Source organism: Glarea lozoyensis (assembly GCF_000409485.1).
Source record: "Glarea lozoyensis ATCC 20868 chromosome Unknown GLAREA8, whole genome shotgun sequence".
In the NCBI taxonomy this organism is placed as follows: Eukaryota; Fungi; Ascomycota; class Leotiomycetes; order Helotiales; family Helotiaceae; genus Glarea; species Glarea lozoyensis.
Window position 1 is genome coordinate 1,028,109 of NW_007361003.1, and position 21,934 is coordinate 1,050,042.

The 21,934-nt window shown below is 48.0% G+C and overlaps 6 protein-coding genes across 6 annotated transcripts; 3 read left to right on the forward strand and 3 right to left on the reverse strand.

Annotated features, from left to right (window-relative positions):
- Positions 1 to 142: 142 nt before the first annotated feature.
- On the forward strand, positions 143 to 9,259 carry GLAREA_11727 (uncharacterized protein; the record flags this gene model as incomplete). Its single annotated transcript, XM_008089870.1, has 3 exons — positions 143 to 186; positions 242 to 4,238; positions 4,487 to 9,259. The coding sequence occupies 3 exons, from the start codon at positions 143 to 145 to the stop codon at positions 9,257 to 9,259; spliced, it is 8,814 nt and encodes a 2,937-aa protein (XP_008088061.1).
- A 2,202-nt stretch (positions 9,260 to 11,461) lies between these two features.
- GLAREA_11728 (uncharacterized protein) lies at positions 11,462 to 13,666 on the forward strand (the record flags this gene model as incomplete). The annotated part of the gene is made up of 1 exon (XM_008089871.1): positions 11,462 to 13,666. One exon carries the CDS (start codon positions 11,462 to 11,464, stop codon positions 13,664 to 13,666), a length of 2,205 nt encoding a protein of 734 aa, XP_008088062.1.
- A 492-nt stretch (positions 13,667 to 14,158) lies between these two features.
- GLAREA_11729 (P-loop containing nucleoside triphosphate hydrolase) lies at positions 14,159 to 14,961 on the reverse strand (the record flags this gene model as incomplete). Its single annotated transcript, XM_008089872.1, has 3 exons — positions 14,159 to 14,375; positions 14,429 to 14,754; positions 14,863 to 14,961. The coding sequence occupies 3 exons, from the start codon at positions 14,959 to 14,961 to the stop codon at positions 14,159 to 14,161; spliced, it is 642 nt and encodes a 213-aa protein (XP_008088063.1).
- An 819-nt stretch (positions 14,962 to 15,780) lies between these two features.
- On the forward strand, positions 15,781 to 16,920 carry GLAREA_11730 (MFS general substrate transporter; the record flags this gene model as incomplete). Its single annotated transcript, XM_008089873.1, has 5 exons — positions 15,781 to 15,873; positions 16,107 to 16,356; positions 16,411 to 16,507; positions 16,565 to 16,691; positions 16,759 to 16,920. The coding sequence occupies 5 exons, from the start codon at positions 15,781 to 15,783 to the stop codon at positions 16,918 to 16,920; spliced, it is 729 nt and encodes a 242-aa protein (XP_008088064.1).
- A 239-nt stretch (positions 16,921 to 17,159) lies between these two features.
- GLAREA_11731 (uncharacterized protein) lies at positions 17,160 to 19,342 on the reverse strand (the record flags this gene model as incomplete). Its single annotated transcript, XM_008089874.1, has 5 exons — positions 17,160 to 17,472; positions 17,523 to 18,004; positions 18,057 to 18,138; positions 18,200 to 18,815; positions 18,865 to 19,342. The coding sequence occupies 5 exons, from the start codon at positions 19,340 to 19,342 to the stop codon at positions 17,160 to 17,162; spliced, it is 1,971 nt and encodes a 656-aa protein (XP_008088065.1).
- Positions 19,343 to 20,504: 1,162 nt separating this feature from the next.
- On the reverse strand, positions 20,505 to 21,097 carry GLAREA_11732 (YjgF-like protein; the record flags this gene model as incomplete). Its single annotated transcript, XM_008089875.1, has 3 exons — positions 20,505 to 20,671; positions 20,793 to 20,930; positions 20,983 to 21,097. 3 exons carry the CDS (start codon positions 21,095 to 21,097, stop codon positions 20,505 to 20,507), a joined length of 420 nt encoding a protein of 139 aa, XP_008088066.1.
- Between the last annotated feature and the right edge of the window lie 837 nt (positions 21,098 to 21,934).

The following is a 21,934-nucleotide window of genomic DNA, read 5'->3' on the forward strand; positions in this document are numbered from 1 at the left end:
CCTTCCTGCCACCGGCCAGCAAACAACGCGCATTATTGACAGTTTGATAGTTGGACTTCAATTTCAACCAAAACCGTCAATGTTATTTTAACGGCCATCAATGAGATCTGTCTAATGAGCGCCTGAGAGTGCATCGCCCGCCATGGCACGACCGTTTCCTACTACCTTTGACGATGGCTCGCCAATGTATGCACCCACGAGAGATCGATTCGAGTGGGACGTGAGCTAATATCTTCCACAGGTCACCGCAGTCCGCAGGAGGAAGCAATACGCCCATCTCATATCGCGCCGACGTCAATCGCAAGAAAACGACCAAATGGACTCAAGCGAAGGCGGTAGATTATGGAGGAGACGATTGGGGAGACGAAGATGATTATGGTTATGGCTACGAGGATCCTGCACCGCAAGCCCCCGTGTCGAAGCCCACTGGATTACGACAGCAAGGTCAGGTTCTGCCAAATCAGCCAAAATCGGAGCAGTTTAGTGTTGACAGTAAAAAAGCCTACGGACAGCTTCCAGGAATCCCAGGCGCAACAAACAACCCGAGAGAGCGATCGAATTCATTTGATGCTGGGGAAGAAAGGAACTTTTCGAATGCTACAATTAGACAGCCTTCACCTGCTCCGCGCGCAGCCCATACGAGCGGTCCCGCAACAAGATTTTCTCAGATCACTGGACTCCCATCTACTCGCGATCCCTCTGGACCTCCGCCTCTCTCCATCTCTACTCAGTCGACACCTACTACTGGACTGCGAAAAGCAAGCCAGACAATAACACCAGTCGCGGAAGTTTCGTCTCAAGACATACCCGTTAGATCGATTGAACCCACCCATCAAGTGAGTTCGAACCCTGCAAGTGCGATGACACCTGGATCAGATACGCGGACGCCATCAAGTGATTTTCAAGCCCGAAGAGATTTCTCTCCATCTGCCATGCCTCAGCCATTGTCTGCGCGTGCTTCCCCTGCCCCTGCAAGTGATCGAGAAAGATCGACATCTGGTACAAGATTTCCAGCCCGAAAGAGTAGCTTAACCCAAGCTGTAAGACCAGATCTGGATACGGTTATGCCACCTTCAGCGGATGCCACTGCGCCTAAGCCATGGGCGAATGCTGGTAGATCTGCTTCACCTGCCGGTGCAATGAGAACTCCTACATCACCAAGCAGCGCTGGCAAAAATCTTCCGTTCATTCGACCAGCTGACATCTACAAAAAGGCAGAGGAAGAACGACAATCAATGGAATCTGGTAGACCTAGCATGGACTCTTTAATGGGCAATCGAAACACTATTGATTCCCCAGTTAAGCAACGTGCAGGCAGAAATAGCTGGGACGACGAAGGTGCAGAATCCGGACGACGTCTACAGCCTATGCTTGATACAGTTACTGAAAGAAAGAGCGAGTATGGGTTTGATGGCTTCAGTGTGAACAACCAACCTGGGGACTCAAGTAGCGCTCCGAGGTCATCCGGAGTAGATAACCTGGCAGTGCAGGATGAGCGCAGACAGTCGACAAGTCCTAAGCTGCCAGACCTGAATCGAATATCTGGTTTCGGAATGGATATGTTTTCGACACCATCCGGTTCAGAATCGCAACAGCCTGTTAATGCGCCTGTCTCCGCTCCCACAAGGAGTGAAATACCGGCGTCTCAGCAGACTGGTCACTCGCTTCATAGTCAACCCTCTATCGGCTTGCGCTCCGTCGTACAACAAGCTTTCGACCAAACTGACGACTCATCAGTGCCGCCCACGCCTGCTTCGCGTACCGAGAGTGGAATTCGTCGAACTGACAGTGAAAGCACAGGCACGACTGGGATCAGTCCGATTATGAGCAGGGCACCAAGCGCCGCGGTAGCTGAGGGTCGGCATCCGGATCTCTCAACGCCTGCTGTCCTTGAAGTCGTAAACGAAGCGAACTCACCTGTAAGAGACAATAAAAACACCGGTACATTGGTAGCTCAACCTCAGCCTGTCGTACCCGGCTTCAAACCAGGTCATCGACGCGACATCAGTACCCCAAGCCCTGGAAATAGCCCAGCTAGAGCTCCGGACTGGGGAACATCAACAAGCAACGCACAAGGCTATGAGGCTTATCTTAGTGACCCCGATCGGCAACCTCAGTCTCATGAGGATGCTGCTCGCCCTGTAGCTGAACGGGAACACAGCTTTCGTCCTCATCTCCCAGGAGGTTGGAACTCATATGCAGCATCAACTCGAAGCGATGCTACTCAACAAAGTATTGAACAGGGTCAATCGATGCAGCAATTTCCACATGAGCCAAAAAGTCGGACCAGCGTTGATGACGACGATCCTGAGCTAACTCCAACCACCACAAAGCAGCGGCTACCCCAATCTACCCTTGGTGGTATTCTTGCTGGGCCTTCTATGGAAGGAGCCGCCTCAGGAGCCGCGTTTGGGACCCATGACGGAAATCACCAACATGCGCAATCTTCTGCGATACCACCCCGATTTGGCGGATATGATGATCTCCCTACACCAGATCCTGCAATGGCTCCGAGCGGCAGTCTTTATTCTAAAGTCCCATTAGACCCAAGACTTTTACCAAAACTCGAACAAGCTCCAGCGGAAACTCAGCTACGTCCAGATATTGTTCATCGAGCTGGTTCGTCACAGTCAAGTGTTGCACCTACCCCTCCACCAAAAGATACACCTCAGATGCAAACGTCTGCTGAAGCCCCCAGCTACTTCTCTCCTCCAGCGGAATCTAGCAAGCCGAATGTTTTTGATCGAACCGTATCTGATGAGACCATTGAAACTACGAATAGACTGCAACATGTGTCAACGATGAGCTCTGATGCATCGCCAGAAGAAGAAGAAAGCGATCGACTTCGTAAGGAGATCGTGAAGCATCTGAGCCCGCAGCCCTCGACCTCAACTCACTACGAAAATTCACTGCTAGGAACCCCTGGGGACGAGTCTGGTGGCCAGAGAGAAAGTACATACCTACCTTCCGAGTACGATAACTATTGGGCGTCTACGGATAATGATGATGGTGCTGTCAAACCCACTGCACAACGCACCATGTCCGATGAGAGTTCTAACATTAATGTTGCATCTCATCCAGCGAGTAATGAGGTGGAGAGGCAATCTGTTCCACCACTCAATACCCGAAAATCAGATTTATCTGAGCCTCCCACAGCTCCTAAGCTACAGCAAAAATTCTCGTGGGAGCGGAGTACTGAAGCATTCACTGATGCTGCAGCCCCACCGTACAGAGCTTCGGACACACAGGAGGAGGGTGAACAAATTCAACCCACTGTTGCCTCGAGCACAGCCGCTGGAGTACTTTCGTCACATGAACTTGACCAACCATCCCTCTCACCTGACGAACGTGACCTCGACTTGGATAATTCTGTTCAGCTTGCCGCACAAATACCAGCACCTACCTACATTGGACTGGAGCTTGACGAAAGACAGCCTCCAACGCCCGATAGTCAACCGGAGGAAAAAACACTCGGAAGAAAGTCAACATTTCTAACTGGAGGTGCAGTTCTTGGGGCTGGTGCTCTTGGGGCTGGAGCCGCAGCAACCATGACTCGGCCTGCTGCTGGGCAAGAAGATTCGTCACTATCTCTCGCCGAAGAAAAACTCCCTCGATCATCTTCATATCCGGTCTCACCATCCCCACCAGAAGAAGACCACCCATCGAGGTCACCTGATCCTTACTTTCCGTCGACTACCTCTCAGGCACCCCTTCCAGACACTACAGCTGCAGCGACAGTCAATCCGCCTTTGAACCAACAGCTCCCATCTGGTCTCATGCAGTTTAAGCAGATTGGACTGCTGCCTTCCTCCCATCAGCGGATTCAAGCCTACAACTCTCAACGAGAACTCCATGCACAATTTGATCATGGCTTACAAACTTGGATGGCTCAACTTCAAGCGCAAAATCCTGAGCACGCAGGCATGGCCTCGAGGTTTGGACAGAGCGCTGGAGGTATGCAGCAGCAAGCGCCGTATTATCAACAGCACCCGAATGCAAACTCTCCTAATACACCTGCATCGGCTGGTGGTTCGAAGCCCGGACCAGGGCCATCTAGTAGTACACAACAAGGCTTGCCACTTCCAGGAGGTGGGAAACTGACAGGTCAACAAGTACAAGCCAAGGGGAAAGAATTTCTACATACTGCTGGTATATTTGGAGGCAAAGCCGGCAAGGCTGGAAAGGGATTGCTTGCAAAGGGAAAGAGTCGATTGAGAGGCTCAGGCGGAGGTGAAAAGGTAGAATGACATCTCCTTTTTTGACGGACCACTATGGGTTTCTGGGCGCTTCGCGTTTGCTTTTGAATATCCGAGAACTAATCAATGTTGTGGTTTTGATTCTTGATATACCTGTTTGATTGTCGACCTGCATGGCAGGCTTTGTACGTCTAAGGGAAATTGCATCCTACATCTTTCTTATCTTTGCTCTTTACAATTATGCCTCGCCCTTGAATGAAAAATTTACTAAGCTCTCTTGCTCCTTATAGACAAGCCCACCAGCTAAAACCAATCCTCAACGTCGCTCATCATGGGGCCCCCTGAAAACGCTATCCCGCTCTTCCGGTCAACCTGATTCGGACAGTCAGCAACCCAACCTATCAACGTTTGAGGGACAACCTTCACAAACCTCCACCATACACTCCCAACGCAATTCTATGTCTCAGCTTTCTAATTTCAGTGGTAATGATCGCGCTGCTTCCACAGGCGGAGCCTCTTCTGCGCATAATTCTCCAGCACCTCATCGCAGCGCCCCATTGCTATCCCACGAGCTTCATTCAACGGAAGATGTAGAGCCAGAAATGAAAGATAGCCACGGCCTGGCTATACCGGCTCCAGTCTCTAAAGATCAGCCGTCTTGGGATGGATTCAATGCCACCCCTATTGCTGAAGAGGACGCCTTTCATTACGACAAGCGCGAAGACTCGGCCGCTCCTGTGTCACAGCCAAACGAACATTCACAAAATTTATACTCTGATATTAGTTCGGTTTCTCATTCCCAGCAAGTCGTATTCGGAGGCGACCATCCCGATGCTGTTGATACTGAATTCAACCCACCACCAAATGACTCACCTGGGGAGACCGACTGGGTGATGGTGTCGCCTCAAACGGACTCGCATGATACGCCCGCAGCTACATTACCCGCAGAGGCTCAAGTGACCCCTACGCTTCCAGAATCCAAGAACGATGGCGAATCGCCAACAGCAGCTCCTATTCTAACAAGCCAGTCAAGCGCGCAGGCCAACTCAAAACCTGACGCGCCACGTACGCGGGCATCCTCGAAGGTATCGTTATCGATCCCTACCAGCAGTCAAGAGGCGTTAGCACTTATCGAGCCAGAAGTGAATCCACCTCTTTCATCAACTGTATCAAGAACGGAGACTTTCCCAGACTCTGATTATATTCCTATACCTCCAAAGCACGCTTTACATCATAAGCGAGCTTCCTTGGATCTTGTAAAACGGGCCTCAATTGATCTCAGAGGACCTGAACACCAGTACTCAGCTCCTCGGGATGTCAGTGAGATACCGTACGATAGAACACAAATGACCGCCGCAGGTGACCGTGATGTATCCCCTGAGCGGGACGTCAACCCAACAAATGCATCTTGGCTAAGTTCAGGACCAAAGTCTCACAGCAGAAATGTCTCCAGCATCAGTGTCTTAGATAGGCCTCGTGGAGTGACAACGGTTGGGTCAGAAAACCCCGTTTCTTCGGCAGCTATCAGTCCAATAAACGCAAACTTCGCAGGACCTCACTCTTCCCCCAAACAACAAACCCGGAATTTGAACGAAAGCCAATTGCCACCAGATTCTCAGCAACAAGGGAAATCCACCTTTCTTCCTCCTATTCGTCGAACGTCTACGTTTGGTATTGGGTTTGGGCCTCGTCAGAAACAGACAAGATTCCCAATCGAAGACGACGAAGACACTTCCCGAAGGACGTCTCAAGATTGGAACGACTCGAGCTGTCACGTTGATCACCAGCATGGCGATAACTGTATAGCAGTCAAAAATGCTCAAGCGGTGTATGAGAATAAACGTGACTCGCAAACAAGCCTCGGGCAAGATCCTACGTTGGAACATGCCTCGATCATACAGTCCTCTCCTGTAAAGCCAAAGATGGTTCGAGTAAGCTCTTCAGAACAAAGTCCGCGTGGACTTGTTGCGCAACAATCCGACCCCAATTTCTCGGCGCGAGCGGTCAATGGCCAGCCTTCAGCTACGAATCGTCGGCAGTCACAAGATTCGTGGCGTCCAAATGCAGCCTCCCCCTTGACCGAGCCTACTCAAATTTCAAGGGCTGATGTGCCCGTATCCCAACCACGAGCGTCGTGGGAACCTCAAAGAGCTCGAGGCTTTTCTGGGTCCACTCCACAGGGTGCATATGGGGAGCGTCCATGGGCAAACTCGCCATCCAAGCCTTTCGAGCAACCACCGTCATCCGCTCAACGATACCCGGGCCTTTTCCAGCCTAACCTAGATCGAGATGGTGGAGACTTACCTGCTCAATATTACCAGCAACCTATCGCTCGTGAGGATGCATTCTTGCCTCGGCAGCAGACCAACGAGTATCAAATTTCTGGTGTTGGTCCGCCAACCGAAAGACCCCGTTCAAACTCGTCAAGACGTAACTCCAGGGAATTTTTCAGGGAGCTATCAGGAAGATTGTCTCGTGGCACGTCTCGAGAACGTGCTTCATCTAGGTCTCGAGATGGTGTTGTGGCTACCCCTCCACGGCCCTTCAGTTCGCGTGGTAACGATCAATCAGCGTCTAGTATTGCATCAGAAGAGGCCAGAGAGCAGCAAAAACGGCGTTCAGGCTTCTTTGGTGGTGCGAACCGCGCATCTACAGCTGGCTTGGGAGCACCACAGAGTCGAGAAAGCGTAGTGGCACATCACTCAGGTTCTCGAAGCGACCTGCTTTCATCTGGAAGGCAATCGCCTGCCCCGGATGCTAAGAAACGCTCTTTCTTCGGAAGCTCATCTACGAGCGCAAAACCAAAGGGTAGTAAGCTTGCAAAAGCTGCGACATCTGGGAACCTCGAGGATGGTGGTAAGAAGAAGCGATTCTCCGGCTTGACAGGATTATTTGGAAAATCTGACGGGGGCTCTAAACCTTCAACTCCGACGGCGGGCCGAACTGAGGCGTCGAGGACCTTTTCCAACAACGAAAAACAAAATTTATCCACAGCTCCGTCAAATCCTGATATCCAGTCCGCATATGTTAGCACTCCACAATCGGCCAGTACCAGGCCTGCAAATGGTCAACGAGAATTTTCGGCGAGTAGTAGTAAAGCTAGCAGACCAGTAGCCAACGGAAGAAGGTCTTCGAGTCGCTCGGGACTCTTTAGCAAGTTTGGTGGTAGCGCTTCACCCCAAAATGACGGTACACCTAAATCAACTGTCTTAGATTCGAAAAGCAAGAACCGTCGTCCTTCTGCTTCAGGACTGTTTGGCGGCTTTATGGGAAGAAAACAGTCATATCCACAGGAACGAGAAAAAACCGACGAGTCTCGATCGCAGGCTAGTACAAGCAACACGCCCCAACCTTTACCGCAGGCGCAAACTTACACCGACTTGGAGGAAGAGCACAAGCAGCAAGAACAAAAGCAGCAAGAGCAAATGCGGCAAGAGCAAGGGCAAAGGCGACAAGAGCAAAAAGGGCAAGAACTGTATGATCGGCCCTATCGGCTAGAAAGCGACCCTTTCAGCGGGCAACAGCATCAACAGACACAGCAAAGGCGTGGTCCATCTGGCGGACCTGAAGGCGGGTCACAGCGTGGTCGGCAATCCGCTCGGGAGCCAGAGTATGATAATGTCCCTATACCCGGTGGTTATAATCTTGTGCGCGGTCAAGGGGCTACAGCTTCGCCTACAAATTATGACCCGAGAGGTGTTAATCATCTACAACAAGCTCTAAATCCCAGCCACATGTCACAACCAACGCAATCTCAAGCTGGCCAACCCCAGATGTATCCGGCTCCGTCTCGTGGCCAGAGCCAACATGAATCAGCGGTACCATTCGTCCATAACTCTACGGGTAACCAGTCCAATCCTACCAGCTCGCCAGTTCAAGACTATCCCACTGATCGTGACGGCGCTAATTTTCAGATCCATGCGCCACATTATATTAGTCCAACTCAGACCGCATCTCGTCATAAACCTCCAAGCTTTGGTGCACTTGAAACTTATGAGACATATCAAGCACGTTCAGCTGGTCGTCGTATCAGTTCCGAGGACGTATTGGCACGCTCTCCAGCACGCTTGGCGGAAGGGCAACAGAGACCATATACACTTTCTCTTCCCGGAGATGATGATGAACAACCACCTGCACCCATCAAGAAGGATTCGCCAGTTGTAGCTTCTAATCCTCGTTTCTCAAGCGGACTAGCTTCTCGGGAGCCGGGCCATGCAATTGCTCAACATCATCAGAACCCGACAATTAATCATCCAAGTTCTCCAGCGAGATATGGCAATAATGGCAGGCCATTCTCACCTTCAAACCACGCCACAAAAGATCTTCCTACACCTCCTGTGATGCCACCGAATTGGGAGTCTCAGTCTTCACATCTAGATCCTCAGTACACTTCAGCTAATTCCCCTCTATTAAATCAAGGCGGATTCGGTGTTGATCGGTCAAACACACATCGCACTACCGTCTCCGCTGTCTCACAAGTTTCTCACCTCTCAAATAACGATGATAGCCCAATCCTCGACCGTAGAGCCATGCAAGATAAAGACGAGGGTGTCTATCAAAACTCTAGGAGAAGAAGTAGTCTAAGTATTACACCAGAGAGGATGGTCAGCCCTGAAATACCCCTCGACCATAGAAGAAATCTCGATGCGGACATATCTCGCGATACCACACCCTCGGCGCAAATCAAAACTACGGAATTAATGCGCAGTGCATCACCAAATATCTACGACGCCTCGCCGCGACTCCCAGTAACCCACACCCTCACAGCACCCTCGCCAAAACTGAGCCCTAAAGTCTCGCCCATCCAGACCTCATTCCCGTCTCCCAAACCAGTAGCACCTATACGCATGGTCTCTCCCGAGCCAAACACCCTCGCGCCCGGTAGCCACAGCACAAGAAACAGCTTGACGCCTGCGAGCGAGGAGAAGATCTTCGCCGGCCATGCTCCGTCGGGAATCGTCCACGAGATGGATGCAGATCCGACGCCGAGCATGAGTGCTACCTCTTACCCGGGCCAAGAATGGAATCCCTACTCTGGAGGCTGGGATGATGGCGTGGAATGATATACCCGGCGTCATATTTCACTGTTATAGTTGAGCCTTTTCTTTATATTAAATTGTTTCGTTTGGATTCGTGGCGTGAGAGCTGTGGATGTTGATCATAAGATTGTGTTATTGGGTACCTCACGGTATATATGTGTTGACCAGAGTCGGATTTATGTGTAATTATAAGGTTCAGGAGGGTTATAATTTTCTTCGTAGGTGGCTTATGATATCAGGTTTTGACGATGTAGCTTTTCAGTATATAAGATTATCATTTCAATAGCATAGCTTACGAATAGATATGCTAGAATATAGTCACTTTTGGTACTGCATACCCTGGATCTATCCATTTCAGTATAGAAGGTGAGTGATAATTCCTTCTTTATTAATTACACAGTGTAAATACATTTGGGGCTTGTCTGATACTACTAGATACTAATGAACACTACGGAGCGAACGTTGGAGCACAAATCGTGGGGTAAGACGCACAATGCCAGATACCCGCGTGCCAGTCTGCCTTGTGATACACCACGACCTAACCTAACGTTCAAGTGAGCGCCGCCCGCTGCTCGTCTACGCACGCCTCCGCATACCCCAGACGCCGCACCGATGGCGTTCTTTTATCATCCATGTAAGCTGCGGCAAGAATGTTGCCTTGTTATCCTCACCGAGTAGCAAAGGCGGGACGTCTGGAGCCTAGTATGTCTTTTGATTAACTCTACTCCTCCCGAATGCTTCCTTCCGCAAACTGTCTGGGCTACGGTGTGTCTGGTAGCTTCAAAAGTCTGGCCACAATATATCCCCCCTACTTGCTAATCACGCCCAATAGAATTTGCACGCGGGAGTAGAGGCACAGCCGCTGATCATTTGTTTCATAGGCATAAAACACCTAAATTCAGTAAGAAAGCATTGGTTCAGTGCTCGCCAACGGAATAGTGCACAATTCCCCAAAAGCTGATACGACTAGGAGCACAAAGTTCAATTAGCAGGTGGAGGTGATACAGTTGGCTAAGCTAAATACTCCAGGTGACTATGGTGTGCGATGGGCAAGAAACCAGAGCAAGGTGTCCAGCGTGGGGGCTATAACGCGCAACTAATAAACCGAGATCATACACAAACAGTACCCTATCTTTATTAAAACCCGGCGTTACTTTTCGCGCTCGGACAATGTAGCTTATGTCGATTCCAACCCTCACGAAGGCAAATGGAGTAAGCAAATGGAGGAGGAAAACCTGCAATGTCACAAGGGTCGAGCCTTTCCTTGTTTTCACCGTTCTATGACGGTATTGGCTCTCGACTATTGAAAGTACAAACCGGGCGAGGAGGTTGATGCCAAGATAATCACAGAGTTGTCGTTGAAAGGACGATGACACAGCAGAGGGAGGCAGCGGACAGGGGCCGCTACCGAATTTCCTCTTCGGGGCTGATGGCCACTACTCCCCGTCAACAGCTGCGCCAGATGAAAAGCTTCGACAACGCTATCATTAAGAGGGTGCAAATTTAACTCTAAATATAGAGTAGGTGTGACTCAACCCAGCTTCGCGTCCGGGGAGAGGCATCTGGGTTTTTACCGTCTTTTGTGCTGGCAGATGATTCAATGTGTTAGCAGGAGCTTCAGGGTGTTTGAAAAGGAGTGTGGATGGTTGTTGTTCAATTCTATTGATGTCCCATGTCAAATGCTTGCTGATCGTTTTCCTTTTTCAGCCATTTTTGTTCCGTCGTCCATGGGCGACGAATCTTCGTTGCGCATCTTTCGGTCTGCATCCGCCAAGAAGGAAAGGATCTCATGTCACCTGCTAGTAGCATCTTTCTGACCACAGAGATCGTTGAATTCCTCCTTCTTTCATACAAGCCCACCGCCGTCCCTGTCCTGACCGATGTTCGAGCTCCTCGAATCAGCAGTCTCGTGTACCTGATGACACGCTCCATGCATGGAGGCTCAAGCTTGAATTTATGTGTTACGGGAACTGTTACGAATCTCAACGGACGCTATTCGTTGGTCAGAATGCGGTATCATGGTTTGAAATCATGAGCCGACATTCTCGGTTCTCGGTGAGTGCAAGAGGGTTAAAACAACCTGATCTATCGAGTGGTAAACAGTACTAAAAGAGCGGCAATAAAGGTCAAAAGACTTTTGTTATTCCGCCATTCGATTTCTTTCCATATCACCTAGACTGCAATTATACGTATCGCATCAGAGACACTTGGCCGAGCAACCTTACCATGTCATCAGTCCCTATTTCTGCTTCAGACCTTTACAATCGTTTGCAAGTCGACCCTACACTCTCCGAGACGCGCCGGGTCTCACTCTTACCTGGTAAATTTGCAGACCCGATCAAATGCGAACTCGAGTTGGTTGATCTTGGAGAGAACCCGGATTTCGAAGCTCTCTCCTATGTCTGGGGAGATCCCGCAGGTCCTAAACAGACAATATTCCTCAATGGCATCAATCACGAAGTGACAACCAACCTTTTCACGGCGCTGAGGAGGTTTCGCTTGCCAGATAGGATACGCTATCTATGGGTCGACGCTTTAAGCATAAACCAAGCAGACAAGGACGAGAGAAACGAACAAGTTGCTTACATGCGAACAATCTATCAGAAAACTAGCCGTGCATTGATTTGGCTTGGCGACTCGATACACAACACAACGTCCGAGGAGCAAGAGGTGGCGTGGAATACCGATTTCACGAGAAATCATCCCGTCGATCCTATGACTGGCGACGTTGCTGTCGATCCGGACGATGCGAAAAGAATCGAGGACTACAAAAACGAGTTTCTACATTACTACAGAACTCCGATAGCTTGGCGTCACAACCTGACGCAAGACTTTGAATTAGGCGCATTCTGCTTAATTCATCTTCTTGCGCAGAACAAACACCTCAACGACGCTGATATTCCATTCTTCTTAGCACACGTAGTGCGGCAGAATGTCGTTCGAGTCTTACACAAAATCATGGAAACACCTTGGTGGAATCGACAGTGGGTTATCCAAGAGACTGTTTTACCACCGTCAGTAAGCGTGTACTATGGAAGGTACAAGGCATCCTGGGAGATGTTCAGCGTCGCTGCAAAGAACTACAAAGTTCATCGACAAGGTTGTTGTTCCAGTCAATATGCTCAATTACCTGTCGAGATCGTCCGAGGAATCACTCATTTCGCGGAAACTGTCCATGGTTTAGATGACTGGAGACAGAGCTGGAACGAAGCAGATAACTCACACATTGGCCTTCGTCGCCTGTTGTGGCAATTTCGAGATCGCGAGACAACGAACCCCAAAGACAACGTGTACGCTTTACTTCCCTTGGTCAACTGGGGCACCGCTTTACAAGTCAAAGCAAACTATCGTTGGAATATAGCTGCCGTGTATCGCGATGTCGCAGTCAAAATATTTGACGTCGATCAATCTCTACTCATCCTAATGGGCACTACCGACAAGTCCTCCACGTTGAGCGATCCTTACAATCCCAATTCTCCAAAACTGTCTGAGCTCCTGCCAACTTGGGTTCCAGATTGGACCGTCAAGCCACCAACTTATGAGCTCGCTCGACAACTACGGGCTGAGCTGTACAACGCTTCTCTGATGAACAACAATGGTCGCAAGACCTCGTTCTATGCAACCATCAAGCAGAGATATCTTCAGCTGAAAGGATTTCAACTGGACGTTGTCACGGATGTTGGAGACATGATGCCGGCCGATGACATCTCTGCAGCTCTCGTGTTCAAGCAATGGCAGATGCTAAGCGGCATGGATAGTTCATCATCACCGCGATATATTGACGGAGATTCTCTTGGCCAAGCATACTGGAAGACTCTCTGCATGAATACTAAACATCTCGACAAGGTCAACGACGACGATAACCTCCACATCAACAAGTCGGACTATGAGCTCACGGATCGGGATTACGGTCAAGAGTTCGATACCGTGTGGAGTAGAAGGTCAACACAGAGCGGTCGTGGCGGCGATTCGTCAGATCCTCAAGCTATATCACCATTATCAAGACAAGGCCGCACCCAAACATTTCCTCAATTCGACATCAACACACCACAGCCTTCGACCCCTACACGTTCCGGCCTCTCATTGAGACACCGACAGTCTCCACCATCTACAACTTTCATCGACCGGCAACGCAACGAAGCTGTTGCGATCGATGAGTCGGTACACTCCGCCACAACTGGTCAGTGTTTCTTCCGTACCATGAACGGGTATATGGGACTTGGCCCGCGAAAAATGGAGAGTGGAGATGTAGTGTTTGTGTTTCAAAGGGGACATACGCCGTTTCTGCTGAGAAGTAATGGCCAGGAAGAGGTTCCGGGGAAGGGTTCGAAAGCGGTTTGGGGACTGGTGGGTGATTGTTATGTGCAAGGAGTTATGGCGGGTGAGGCTGTTGGGGATGGGAGGGTGTGGGATGAGGTTTACTTGGTGTAGATTTGTTTTGCTGAACCTTTCATGTCTCGTTTCACTCTGGCGTTGAAGGGTTTCTGGGTGGTAATAATGGTTAGGAATTATGGCAAGGTGTTCATTCGGGGCTCGCATAAAGAGTATAGGCGGTTCAAGAAATGTTAAATACCCAGGTTGATATAGTTAGATTCATTTAAGTTTTCTGTTTTGTAATTCGACAAATACTTTAAATTGTTTTCACTCTGTGTCCGTGTCTGCGTCCCATGATAACATGTTTATTGCAATTATTCGGAGCTAGCTTCCCGTACCGTGGGTATCTGCCAAGACCAACTCACATACCTGCTGCACTTTTGGGAGATTTACTGAGTTTACTGTAAATGAGTCTTGTTGGGTTGTTTCAACTTTGCAAAACCGAACATGAGTCTTTTGCAATAACAAGAAGAACAGTCGAACGCTAAAGACGACTAGGTCAAACATAAAGAGATACAGTGCTACTTCGGAAGTGATAATTCGTGAGTGCTACCTGCAAATCGTGCTGATGTCTACGGAACTATTGCTTGAGTTACTAATAATCACTTGCGAACAACCTTTACTCAAACCAACCAAATCCAAATTCAACAGATCATTGTTCTCCACTCTCAAAGCCGCGGCATCCCAAGTACTCTCAACTCCAGCCTCAATATGTCGCTTGATTAACCGTTTCTTTGTTTCTTCCCTCGATACATCGACGAACCACCTAGATATAATCAAAGTTAGCAACCCTCCTACATATCGAGAACGTATACGCACGTCTCATCCACCACATCCCGAATCTCATTCCAAGGCTTTTCATTCAGCAAGAGATAATTACCCTCGAGTAAAATTATCCGTTGTGAGAAAGGAATGTAGATGTCATTGTTTACGGGGTCTTTCGCGGCGTGGTCGAAACTAGGTGCCCAGATACCATTCGTAGATTGATCTTCCTCCGTTACTGGGGTTTGACGTAGTTTTTGAATGGGTTGAATGAATGCTGGACTGTTGAAAGTGAATGGTGCACCGTGGCGTTGGAAGGGACATTCGTTGGTATTGAAATTAAGGGTTGCGAGTTGTGATTGGGAGTAGTGAAATCCATCATACTGTTAGGTAAGTAAGAAAACGAACCAATGATCAATTTGCTTCAAAGTGGACTAAAAAGAGGTCGAAAAGGCCGATGTGACCTAGTAAAATGTGATTTTCATACGTACCAAGGGAATCACTTTCATTTTTTCGGTATTACGATGATTGAACAACCTTTCTACTGCTGCAGAGAGTGTGGACTTGCCTGAACCAGTACCACCAGCCATAGCTATTATTACTCGTTTCTTGCTTGACGGAGGATACAGTTTCAGGAGTGCTTCTAGCCGCTCACACAGCGTCAATTCTGGACTCTCTGTGGAATGCGGCATTATTCAAAAAAAAGAATTGTATAAAAGGAAGAATGATGAAAAAGGCGTAGTTTCGAATGCTGCCGGCTGGAGTAACTAACGATAGTTGATATCGTTTTCAGAATTCGTTCAGAGAAGGAGATTATTTACCTTTCAAACATAACTCCTGGTTCTACAGTACAACATCGTACAATCGGATCACAGTCGTCCATCTCTAACTAACCACATCCTATCGGATCACACTCCATCTCAACCAGTCCTGCAACTTCTCGGCCACATAACAATTTAAAGTTACGCGATCTGTCGGCACTGGACACGCCATAATTCTTGTCAGTCATCCGCGGACTACTCCCCTAACCGTAGTCATGTAGCTCGACCTACAATCGCTGCTGATTGGCGGATGACTGTTGCCCGACACCCACCTCCTCCACTCCTCCACTCTCGAGCCACTGAGCTTGGGGTCTTTGCAGTCAGTCCAGCGGCTCACTGTAGTCCGCGAATTGAAATTCAACATTGTAATGATTTCTCGGAGACTACCCCGCTGTCACATCTTGGGGATGTTACATTGTGTGGGGAGGCTGGAATTGGGGTGGGTGCACAGAGGATTATCGTTGAGGTGTAGGTTCTTTAGAAAAGTATATTAGGGGTAATCAACTCTTACTTCGTCTATTACTCTGCTGTTTTAGTCCTTCTCTCAGAGATTTAGACTTGAAACGAATTCCATCTCAGCAGGCCATCATGGACACCCATACTCCACCGTCTAGTTTGGCCCAGAAGCCGAAAAGTCTCAAATTACTTTTCCAAAGTTCATATCTCTTAGGTCTTGCAGCAGTATGTAAATACATTTCGTCACCTTGAGCAAACCTCTGGCTCACCATGAACAGTTCGCGTCTCTTGGTGGATTCCTGTTTGGATATGATCAAGGTGTTGTTTCCGGGGTGTTAACGATGGAATCGTTCGGTGCTACATTCCCACGCTCCAACTATGTTCCAGAGTCCAGGATTGAGCGGTAATACTGTGCCTTCTCTTCTCAGCTTCGGTTTTTAGTACTAATGTTTCGCCAGACGTCGCTGCTTGCCACTGGTGTCTATGGAATCGTCAATTGTTTGAGCACAATTCCCGCCATTCTTCTCATTGATCGATTGGGTCGCCGACCTCTCCTTATGGCAGGAGCCGCAGGGACCTTCATTTCTCTGGTAATTGTTGGCGCCATTATAGGAGCTTATGGCTCCTCATTGGCCGATAACAAAGTCGATGGTTGGGTTGCTGTTGCATTCATCTATATTTATGATGTTAACTTTTCTTACTCTTTCGGTAAGTCTCAACAATTCACGCATTTTTCTCAACATAGCTAATTGATGAATGTAGCTCCCATCGGATGGGTTTTGCCATCTGAGATTTTCAACCTCACAATTAGATCTAAGGCAATCTCAATCACCACCTCGACCACATGGATGTGCAACTTGTGAGTTCACAGCCAATTCTCACCCGACACAATCGCTCATAGCTAATGCGTTCCTAGTATAATCGGACTTGTAACACCGGACATGCTTGCGAAAATAACTTGGGGAACTTACATCTTCTTTGCAGCATTTTGTCTCATCGCCTTCGCGTTCACGTATTTCTTTGTTCCAGAAACATGCGCACAGGTAACAACACTCCTTAAGATTCTCTTGATGTCCAACAGTCTCGCAGATTAGCTAACATCTTTGCTAGACCCTTGAAGATATGGATCTTGTGTTTGGTGACACTGCGGCACACGAAGAGAAGGAAAGACTTCGACAGATCGAGGTGCAACTTTGTGGCGTACGTGTGAACGGAAATGATCTTGAGAAGGGACCTAGTGAGGCTGTATTCAACAATGACGAGGAGGTCTGATGATAGTCATTGTATATTTCTGAGCACAACTGGTTGATAATAAGTTTGAATGAGTTGAACCCGCCTTCTTGAAGGGAAAAGGGTCGCTAGGTCAAGTAAAATGGTATAACCTTGAAAGCCGGATTATCATTACAACCCCTATTTTTGAGCCATCATTACATGTGAAGCGCTGTTGTTCAATCGATTCCAGAACTTTGCCTGGCTTCTGGCAAGACACGAAAAAGACGTCTTCGGGCTGTTTACTGATAGCCTCGCCCTTGCCAGTCGCCAAACTCCATCAAACCAAAATCATCAAATGACTGTGGTGCAAACCCTCCTTCAAAAAGCTCGGGATTCAGTAGAACGTCTTCAGGAATCGGAGCGTCAAACACTGGGGAGCAAAGCTGATTGAGCATTGACAAGCATCTCAACGCCAGGTCATTGTCGACTGCTGTACGCTGAATAAGTCCATGTGCCGTAAGGATGTCTTGTAACCACGATTGAGCATCTGCGTCGGATGCGTCGGTCATTAGGAGAAGGATTGGAATTAGTGCAGCTTGGAATAAAAAATATCTATCTATTGTCAGCAGAAATTTAGAAATAGGCAGGAGATGTAAACCTACAGTATATACCACGTGCTCAATCTCGAGTCATTACATATTGACATGAATTCGGAAATTGATGCAATTGTAGCACGAGCGTGTTCCAAGCAGTTCTGACGACAGCGCTTTTCTTCTTCAGTCTCCGTTATATTGTTGCCTTCTGCTGCTTTGTGTTTAGCTGACCATCGGAGAAGAACTGGACGTAGAAGCATTATCTTCATGTTCCACACTCGCCAGGAAAAGCGGTATTGACTGAAAAGAAATGCGCTATAATGCCCTATCGATGAGGAATCCTGTCGGAAATATATCGGCGGGTATTTACCACACTTGTCAATTTCGCACTCAAGTTCGAGGATCTCTTGGATTGATGGTCCGGGACGTGAGATGAGGCGGTCGTGTAACGAGTTCGTTTTAAGGTGGAACTTCGATTGTGCTATCAGACCTGTGTATACTGTAGGACCTTCAATTTCTGACGAGGGAGCAGCTGAGGTTGCTGTCAAAGACTACACTAAGTTAGTATAATCTGAAACACCGCATTCCTGATTCCGAAGTTACCTCTTCATCAATATTTAGGACTTCAGAGACGTCCATTAATCCAGGCTGAGGCAAGAGGACAGGCCGACCGAAAGTGATGGATCTGATAATGAGCAAGTGTAAGCCTACTATAATTTAGTTGCCGGTAGAAAAAAATTACTTACGCTCCACTGTCGAAGATGAAAAGGCCCCACCAGACTCTACGTCTCATCTCCCGCTGAAGAGGGGTGATCTGCCAGGCAGAGAAATCCTTGTGTAACCCTAAACTGACGGCTGTCCTAACGGCGAGACCTAAATAATTCCAGCCTGTATTTGGTCGATTTCGTTTCTGTGTATAATTGCTCAATAAAAGCAATGCCTGCACGAGTGTGAGATTTCCACTTTCAAACACTGAGCTTTCAGCAGTGACTTTGAGCAATTTTTGATAAAAGTAGTCATCCATGGATGTTTGGTCATTTCCAACACACCAGGCGCCCAAAGCTAAAACAGTATTGAGAAGCATGAACCAGGAAAGCCCATCGGGCTTTGGATGGGTACCATTGTATTGTGCTCGAAAGGTTGCTTCATGTAGAAACGGATATGTAGTATGGTAATGGCTAAAATATGCATCAATATAGCTGACCTCATGAACATGCGAGAGCATCAGATTCTGAGGTACACGGTTTGTGAACGGAACATCACTGCCGAAAGGTAACTGTAGGCTATTGAAGGAAGAGCCAGACTCTTGACCTTGTCCTCCATTCAGAAGTGCTCGAAGCGGGGCGACACTAGATGTTGCCCCTACAAAACGGAATTAGCAGCTATTGCAGCCGATCAGATTACTACTAACCTAGATATCCTGCACCCGTGGGGTTTACTGATAGGGCAGCCATTCCATCAACAAGTCGGTCAAATGTGAGTTCGTGTTCCATCCAATCAAACCCATTTGCTTCGTTCGGGAGACTTTCTACTCCGGATGCAATGCCATTTCCAGATCCTGTCTGTAGAGATGGATTTTCAGTCCCGCTAGATTCTTGCGGCACATGTTGAGCAGATTTCAAGACGGATTTCAGGTTGATACCTGGAACCAACTTGGAGATAACAGCTTCTAGTTCTCTCACTCGTTCCTCGGCTGCCGTAAGGTTGCTATATTGTGTCAACATGAGACGAGGCAAAATCTCAGTCTTGGACTTACCTTCTTGTAAGTGGAGTCCGGACCAGTTTCGGGCTGTAATTGCACTGCCATCTGTTCCTAATACAGGATTTGCACGAAGGGGTCTCTTTGGAACACTGTTTCCCCCTACACTAAGCATTGATCCGAAATTCATGCTATGGAAACGTAACTTACCTTCAACTTGCGGTCTCTACATAGGTCACACTGAACAAGACCACATTAACGTCTTATCATACGAAAAACTACATAGAATACTTACAGAAGGATATAGTCCATTGCTACTGTCTGACATGACTCATTGTCTATTGATTCAACCGAGAGAAGACCGCGGTGTGCTTGGTTGCGATGCATCAGGTTCGCGGGTGCGCGATCACCCAGTTGAGAGTCGATGATGTAGATCAAACTCTGCAACAGCGAGCAAGCTTATTACCCAGAAGATTGAGCTGTTTCATCTGATTGATTCCCCAATTCATATGACTTGTCTTCCAAATGAAGAAAGCGAATAATGACTTACTGATAGCTGTTTTGTGTTTTGCTAAAAATGATGATGAAGTTACCAACAATTTGGCTAGCGAAACTTTCAGATTGGCCCCGAAGATCACGTGCCAGATCCTCATCCTTGTCGCACCGGAGTAGGTTGAAACTTGGTCTCCATCTCTTTAGCAACATTTTAAACATATCTGAAGTCGAAGTTCAACGATTCGAGGGCATCGATCGAGACCATACATCTAAAGTTCCGTCGCTGACCACAGACAGCGAGCTCTGGCCTTTCTGTCACAGCGACCATAGTAGCGTCGCGGTGGGGTAGTATTTCACAACAAGCAGTCTTTCTTAAATTGTGATACAGACTTGTATATGTATTATTCAACTTGGGGTTTTGTCAGTAAAACTTTCTCTTCAGGCCAAGAAATTCAAAATAAATTGAAGCCTCCAGGTAGGTATACATCTTTAAACAGTAGCTGAAATATCAGCAGGGGATTTCTTGGGCAGTAGCGTACTGATAACTAGTTACCTACCTAAGTATGCATTTTTACGACTCGGTCAGATCAGACTCAAAGCCATTCTAAAAACTGTTCAATACCGAGGTCGGATATATGGACTCTTCGTGATTTGAGGTGCCTTAAGCCTGGCAGACAGTGACCTTTTCTAGACACGAACGGAACGACGTCAGGTGTTTGTCTAACACCAACTTCACACTAATTAACTAGGGTTCTCACACTGTCATAGAAGATAGCAATCCGGGCGCAAACTCAGACTTTTGAACTTGTCTAGTCTCTGATACAGCACCAGTATCGAGATACATGTCTCTCGCCCCTTCACTTCCTGTCGGCTGGAACATGAGCTCTAACTTCGATCTCTACACGCATATCATCAAAAGCAAGTTTCGCAACTCCAATAGCAGTCCATGCAGGTTGATGATTTGGGGCGTACTGCTTCAAACATTTAACCATTGTCGCCATCGCCTCATCATTCATTGCGACATCTGGAGCAAGTTAGCAGGCATTTTCTTTGCGCTTGATCCCAAGAGCTGTGCTTGCATGACTCTCTTCGCGCCCATGAAGGATAGGAGCTTGAAGAGGAAAATCAATAAGAAGGCTGCATACGGTATGATCGTACAAAATACACATCCTCCCAGCCGCGTCCACCTGCTGTCTTGACAGTATGTTCGACATTGTCGAAAGCCTTCGCGATCTGGGCGTTGAGCTCTGTCGGGATTTTATCTGTCTCACGATCCCATCCACCTGAGGCGCCATTCATTAACATGCTGTCCTGTTCAAAGATAGGAGATCTCACCTTGGCCGGAGCACTCGATCGTCTCCCCAATTCGAACTGCCTGGCTGTACCAGAGGTTCTTCTTGCTGCGTTCTCCGTAGCCCTCGTAGCTTGTATACGTTGTCAAATGCGACATTTTGAGGCGTTTTGAAGAGCCTATTATACTTTGCACAATGAATCACGAGGTTATTCTGGTAGAGTGGCAATTGGTGATCAAGTTATGTTCAGATCATTGTTGGCAATTGTGGAAATAGTCGTCTTGTTTAGAACGAGGCGCTAGGAGATAGTGCGGAGGATTTTTCTCTTCCCCGCCTTGCCGATCAAAGTTAATTATTCACAGAACGCAGTATCACGTATACCTTGCTCGCGACCTGGGAGTGAGCCAGTATTAAGGTCGGAAAAAAGACAAGAATTAATGCTGATTAGACGTCTCTAAAGTGCCCATTCAAGGCATCAAGTACTCGCCGTCGAACCCCAAAACTATGACATGCCAGTGTCTGCGGTTACGTGAGTTTAATATGCCCACTGAACACAAGAACTGATCTCTGATAATCAATAGGCTGGAGCAAGATGGGTTTGATTTGAATGTTATCTTGAAACAAGTCCCTAATTTTAATGACATATGACGTTTGTGGATTGTAATGCAAAGAATTGCACTTCTTCCGCTTGCAGCGTGATCTTCCTGGATCGTGTCTTTTGAAGAAGGCCTTCCATAGCTGAAAAAGCTACATTTGAGATCAGATGAGATGCCCAGCAGATTAGTGGAGGAGAAGCTTGCTCAGAATTTGCAGTAACTCACTTTTGACAGAGCTAAGGGGGCAAGCTTCTGTACTTTGTGAAAAGGTCTCCAACACACAAACTTCCGGTGCGGGGACTTTTGTCAGTTTTGCTGCTCAGAGTGCGGCCAGTTTAGTGAGTTTTGTCAAGTAAATTTTCGATGGGCGGTGATTCTACCTTAAAACAGGTCATCAAC